Source organism: Grampus griseus (assembly GCF_964374135.1).
Source record: "Grampus griseus genome assembly, chromosome: 6".
Taxonomy (NCBI): domain Eukaryota; kingdom Metazoa; phylum Chordata; class Mammalia; order Artiodactyla; family Delphinidae; genus Grampus; species Grampus griseus.
Window position 1 is genome coordinate 103,476,773 of NC_139000.1, and position 6,642 is coordinate 103,483,414.

General features: G+C 53.8%; 1 protein-coding gene across 5 annotated transcripts; it reads right to left on the bottom strand.

The window, feature by feature from the left end:
* Nucleotides 1-230: 230 nt before the first annotated feature.
* STMN4 (stathmin 4) lies at nucleotides 231-5,789 on the bottom strand (the record flags this gene model as incomplete). Of its 5 annotated transcripts, none has more annotated exons than XM_082656595.1 (5): nucleotides 5,699-5,789; nucleotides 4,982-5,062; nucleotides 4,349-4,557; nucleotides 3,342-3,533; nucleotides 231-290 (listed from the first exon to the last, which is right to left on the bottom strand). In XM_082656595.1, exons 1-5 carry the CDS (start codon nucleotides 5,778-5,780, stop codon nucleotides 231-233), a joined length of 624 nt encoding a protein of 207 aa, XP_082512721.1. In that variant the 5' UTR covers nucleotides 5,781-5,789. The 5 variants fall into 5 exon arrangements, with proteins under 5 accessions (XP_082512721.1, XP_082512720.1, XP_082512724.1 ...); XM_082656594.1 differs by having other exon boundaries at nucleotides 4,349-4,578; XM_082656598.1 differs by lacking the exon at nucleotides 4,982-5,062 and having other exon boundaries at nucleotides 4,349-4,554.
* Nucleotides 5,790-6,642: the final 853 nt, after the last annotated feature.

Here is a 6,642-nt window from a genome sequence, read left to right on the forward strand (position 1 = left end):
TTTTCTCCCCTCTCCCACCCCATCATTGTTCCCCTGAAACAAATAGGATGGCTTCACAGGTCAATTCTTAACACGTACAAACACCAAAAGCAGAGGAAACGCCCCTGGCCACCCCCCTCCCCCCAAACCCCAGTGCTGGGAGAGCAGCCAGCGGCGGGCGAGGCTGCCTCGGGAACTGCGGAGCCGCTGGAGCTGTCCGGCCGTTCTGGAAACTTCTTTGCCTCTGGGCTTTACCGAGAGGCCTCCTCCTTCAGCTCCTTGTTTTTCCGCACCTCCTCCGCGTGCTTGTCCTGGCAAGGAAGGGAGGGAAAAGGACAGGTCACACGGGCTTCCCCAGGATAAAGGGAGGCCGAGGGGCAGGAGAGCCAAAGCAAAGAGTGTGGCCACCACTGGCCACCACAGGAAGTGACGAGCAGGGTCTGCAAAGGCGTCCTGAGAAGGGGCAGAAGGTCGCAGGTGAACGAGCCTGCTGGTGGGGCCCCTGGATGCTCGTTGACTAGACACAGCCTCCCTGGGGGAACCCACCTGGCAGGGACCACCAGTCTCTACCGCCCTTACCTGGCCGTCTGGGGGCTGCACTGATTACACTGCTTGACTTAATGGAAGGAGTAGCTCCACGTAGCTTGTGCCAGAAGAGCAGGTAGAGCTCACTGCAGGCGGCCCCTGCACACAGGCAGCTGGACTGCCCTGTGTTTCCTGTCCATCTCCTTCGTGAGGGTTGTCTTAAGCCCCCTGACGAAGGGTGAGGGCGTGTAAAGTATAAATCGGCTGAAGAACTTCTGGAAATGTCCAGCTCCACGAAGTGGCTGTTTTGTAAGTGTGGTAAAAGAATCCTCTTTTGTGCGCCAGCAGCATCAAACCAAATGATAGGATCTGACTTCAAACGCCCATCAGCCGTGTGTCTTTGACCAGCTCACTTCACCCGTCAGGCTCAGTTCTCTGGTATTATAAGGGAGGGGCATGGATGGGAAGCTCTTTTACCTCTAGAATTCTGTGATTTTAGTGTTCACTTCTAGGGCTTATCTTGGTCTACCTTACATCCCTGCTTATGGTGAAGACGTCTGGGTCCTCCTTGTGGGCAGGGAGCACGCCTTTTCCTCTTTGTATCTCTCAGTTCCTCATATGGTACCTTGTGCACGGTAGGTGCTCAGTAAATCCTCTCTCTGCCAGAACCCGGCATCCACCCAGATATCATCACATCCAGGTATGGATCCGCCTGGGGGAGACCCACTGAGGCAGCCCAGGGTCCCAGGATGTACCTTAAACTACAGATCTGTCCCTGGAGAGGCCCTAGAACTTTCCACGTCCCTGGGGAAAATGTGAGGAGTGGTACGTCTAGCAGTGGTTCTCAACCTTGCTGTTCGTCAGCATGACCTGAGAAACTTGTTAAACTGAGGTCCTCAGGCACCATCCCTAGAGAGCCGGGATTGGTAGGTCTGGAGTAGGGTCCAGGTATCTGTAGTTTTAAACTTTACACCAAGTGAGTCTGGTGCGGATGGCCAGTGATTCACACAAGTACTGACAAAGAGACATCGTTATAGGTGTCCCTGGCCTGGGGCAGAGCACACACCTGTCTCTCATCCCACCTCCTGTCTTCATCGTTGGGCAAAGGTGAAGAGTGGTCAAGATTCCAGAGGAGTGATGCTCACGCAGATGTCTGCTCTGACATCTTGCTTCTTTAAGGCTTATCTCACTTCCAAAGCGCTTCCTCCAGACTGTGGACCTTCCCCATCTCTCCAGCTCAGAATCTACCTCTATTCCCAAGTGAGCTCACTGAACAGAACCCTAGGTTTCTGGACTCCCTTTCCTTGGCCTCCAGTGGCTCCCTGTCTGCCAAAAGGCCGGCAGGATGATTGTGGGCTGGTCTCCCTGAAACAAGCATTGAAAGAGCCACCTGGGACTTCCCTGGTGGTCGAGTGGTTAAGATTCCGTGCTTCCAATGCAGGGACTGCGGCTTTGATACCTGGCCGGGGAACTAAGATCCCACATGCCACATGGCATGGCCAAATTTAAAAAAAAAGAAAGAAGGAAAGAAAGAAAGAGCCACCTGGCCTCATATCCAAAGAACTGGGCTGTAGTCCCAGCTCCACTGCTTAGTGGCTGTGTGACCCTGGACAAGTCATTTGACCTTCTCTAACATGGTTTCCTCATCAGTAAAATAAGGATAACACCCATCCTGCTTACCTCATTGTGAGGATAGGGGTATGATGAAATAAAAGTGTTTTGCAGTTTTTCAAATGCCATATCATGGCTCTAGCCTCAATATTTCCCTTGGGTTTAGCCTAAGAACCCATGCCCCATCCTATCCCAATCCCTAAGTTTTTTTTTTTTTTCCTGCAAGAGTTTGCTCCTACCCATCCCTCAATAACTGGGGAAGCCTGAAATCAGACCCGGAACACTTCCCTCCCATGTGATACTTGATGGAGGCCTTGCTGCCCCTAGAAGGATGGAGAAAGAGAGCGGAGGACCTGCCACATGCTGGCCAGCTGCAGGGCCTACACAACATCCAAATCCCCTGTGAAGAAACCAGGTCTTTCTAGTAGCTTTGCCAAGGGCCTGAGACTCTAGGTGGTTGGGCAGAAAGGAGCGGGGACCACGCAGCTCACCATGGGACGAGGCCACCGATCGGGTCCCGGGAGTCACCGCGCAGCAGGCGGCGCCTGGAAATAAAACACAGAGCTGGAGCTCTCCCAGGAGCCGCAGGAGAAACTGGGGCAGCCTTGGGACTCAGGAAACGAGGCCAGCATGTTCTCAGCAGAACGGGCTGTTATTCCACTGACACGTGGGACCAACCCCAGTCTCTCACGTTTCTCATCTTCAGGCGACACCATTTGGTTTATTGACAAGAGGCAGAATATTGGAAAGACCAGTGACTCACTCAGTCCATACCAAGAGATTTGGAGAGGATTGTGTTTCCTGCTCAGTGGGCAACTCAGCGCATCATGCCCTTGGCTTAGAGCCAAGAGCTCAAGTCAGCATCTTTCATTAAGTCAAATCGGTCCATTCAAGGATGAAGCCAGGAATGTATAACTGCTCGTTCATCCCTACTCCCCTGCGTTAGGCAGGCTTTCTCTAGAAGATAAGAGGTCTGATCTCCCTCAGACAATAAGAAACTTCAGTTGTGTAGCTGGGCAGCATGTCACCCAAGGAACTCCAAAGCTCGGTTCATTTCTCTTGCCTGTGACTTCCCCAGTCATCCCTTGGAACTCTCTAAGGATCCAGCCTAACAGAATTCTCGCCTGAGGCTGCCTGCTCCCTGAAATGGTCTGCGTGTCCATTATACTTGCCGTGGAAGGAGGAACAGGTCCCAAGAGTCTCCTCTCTGATCCAAGACCACTTACCTTCTCTTGCAGCCGTTCCAACATGGCGGCAAGGTGGGCCTCCCGGTTCTCCTTGTTGGACTCCATCTTCTGAGCCAGTTTTTCCTTTGCCATCTTGATGAAGTTGTTGTTTTCCTCAATGGCTTTTTGGATCACCTCCCGCTCATGTTCTCGCTTCTCTGCCAGGTGCTTCAGAAGCTCAGCTTCCTGGTACTAGTGGAGCATGGAGGGAGAGAGAGGCCCTTGAAGGTGAGCATGCCAGGGTGTGTTTTTAGCATCATGACTTAAGAGCTCCACGCTCAGAACACACGCCTCCCTGAGCCTGGTTGCCTGGCCCATTGGCAGGAAGCGAGGACACTTCCTGGATTCTCCCACTGGACCCTCGGTCCTCTTTTTCATTCATTCACAAATATGGAGTGACCAGATACTAAGTAGCAGGCACTATTCCAGCAACTTGGGAAAGAAAACAGTCTACTAGAGACAAGAATGTATAAATAACTCTAACCCAGGCTAGAATGCGACATATGCCTTGAGAGAGAGAAAAGAAGTGCTATAGGAATTTAAGGGTGGTAATTTTCAGCTTCAAATATGAAGGAAAGCTTACGCAGAAATGGCATAAGAGTTGGACCATAAGAATCCGTAGAAAGCGAGGAAGGCATGCCAAGGGGTGAAGGTATACCATGCCATGACCTTCTTCCCCCTCCCCCAATTAAGGACCCCTTTCCTTAATTGTCTAGCCTTTCCCTAAATCCTTAGTGTTGGTCAATGTCTTACCTTGTCACGATAAGGTCCCCTCTGGGAGTTACGTAATTCAGTGACTTATCCCCCTAACCAAACTCCTAGAGACCTGGGGCTTTTCCTTCTTTGTTTCCCTCAATGGTGTCTCATTCTCTGCGCGGTACCTGGAAGAGCTGCCTAAATACCTATAGGTTGGTGGTGACCTGACCCCCAGCTCAGAGCCACCGCCTGTCTTCCTCAACATCTTCCCCCTCATGCTCAGACAGAGGGGAAAAAGGGACCGCACCGACCTTCCTTCGCTCCTCAGCCGCTTCCAGTTTCTTCTGGATTTCTTCCAGCGATGGGTCTCGCCTCCGGGGGAGGGAGGCATTGAACTCGGGCACCCCATCAAAGGAGGGTGGCTTCAGGATGACTTCAAAGGACTGGCCAGAGGTGCATTTGTTCAGCTCGATGACTTCCATGTCGGAAATTACACACCAGTTCAGGTCCACCGTGTCTGCTACAGAGAGCAGAAAAGGGGCTGCTCACCCCCTGAAGACCATATGGGCCCCCCCTAAAGCATGCACACATGCACACATACATGGGAGGTCTGAGGTCCCCAAGGCAGACCAATGACCAGGGTTCTGGGTCTGTCCTACACATGGCACCGAACGTCGCTGGGCCCTGATGGGGCTGAAGGAGTTGGTGGCCACAGGAAGGTCTCAGACTCTGCGAGCAGGGGCCCCAGGATAAGGGATTTCTAGTAATGGCTGTAGCAACTGGCTTTGCTTCTGCTTCTGACAAGGTTCCTCCGGTGGCTGAGCTCTTGCTTGTATTGGCACACACTGAGGCGTTTACTTACCACCCACCTCCCATCCACTCCTCGCCCCGCTACCAATCCGATGGCTCGGCCTTCGGACACCTCTCCCCTTGCCCCGTCCTACCCTGCTCTCTTCTTTCTCTCCAGTCAGTACTGTCTCTCCGCTGGCTTTCATCTTTTCTCCTACACTCTCTCCCACACCAGCCTAAACAGAAAAAACAATCTCAGGTGACCCAAGCACTCCCACCTGTCATTTCCAGACCAAACCCATCCTTTCCTTTGAAGCCCCAGGAAGCTAGAGGTGACCTATGCCCTGACCACCACCTCCAATCAGGACGTGGCCATTCAGTGCTCCCTGCCAGTGTCCTGGGACCTGTCACAGGGCTCAGGTGGCATAGCGATCCCAGAGCCTCCTTGGGCGGCTGAAGAGCGGAAGTCCCTTGCCACATCTGGACCTGCTCAGAGCATTCTCGACCCTTCACTGAGGAGACCTGTGGGCGGCTGTCCCCCTTCTAGGCTAGGTGTCCCCGAGGGCAGACCCCCTGTCTACTCGGCCTCTGCGTCCTCCACAGCACATGAACAAAAGCTGACATCGAGGGCATTCTGCAGAGGGTCTGTCTCAGACCCCCAGCTGCTGTCTGGTCCCCCAGGCCGCAGCCCCACGCCCACCTTCGCGTGGGACTTAGACCCTCAGAATCAGCTGTGGCGTTTACTGGCTCTGGGAAAGAGAATGCGATGTAGGGGGGAGATTTTCAGGAAACTGCGGTGGAGGTGCTGGCCTCCTGGATGCAAGCTACAGGAAGCTTCCGTCTTTACTCTTCCGACTGTGACCCTCACGTACCTTCATATTTATAGGATGAATTATTCAGGGGGTCTGCCAGGAAACAGGAGCAGAACAAGGACACCAGCGGGAGTTCCTTCATCTTCTCTTTGTAGGCTGTGGAAACACCCGACAGGTGAAGAGGGCGACCCCCTTCCTAGACTTAGAAGCCAGCACCCAGGCAAGTGAGGTGCCTGAGCAGCAGGGGGGTCACCGAGCTCCACAGAGGCACCCAAACCCCCCAAATCCACCCCTTGGTTGGAGACCCAGCCCATGTTGCCCTGAGCAGCTCTGTTCAGGATCCCTGTGTGTGATTCGGACCCACTTCCGTCCACCTGCGCCTTCCAGGGCACCCAGAGACCCCCATCTTCTCTCCAGCACATCATCTCGCTTTGTGGTACTGAACGCAAAATGCCTGCAGGTATGGACCCCAAGCACCAGTGCCCTCGCTCCGCCGGCACCCTGGACCTCAATTTCTACGTCCCCGTACGTGCCCAGGATATTCTGTGCCTTTTGCTCCAGGACGGAGGAAACCCACACTCCATTCTCAGAGTACTTGACAGTGCTTCCCTGAAGGTAAAGAAGGCCACTGCCATCCCTGTGGTCCTGCCTCTCCCTGGGTGACAAGGTCAGGCTGTGAGCTTTCCCTGACCGTCCCAGTGCAGTGGTCAAAGCCAGTGAGGTTGGTGTCCATGAGGGCTGGAGGGGTCTCCCAGTGTTTGGGGAGGATTTGGAAACTGCGAGGTCATGAGTTAGAGCTGATAACTGTTGGGTTTTTTTTTTTTGCCACGTCGCACAGCTTGTGGGGTCTTAGTTTCCTGGCTAGGGATCGAACCCAGGCCCTCAGCAGTGCAAGCGCTGAGTCTTAGCCACCGGACCACCAGGGAATTCTCTAGAGTTGATTTGTTGGGTCCAGTCCAACCCACCTCCTCTGGGCCCCTCCCCCATCCCTACTGTCCTGAGCT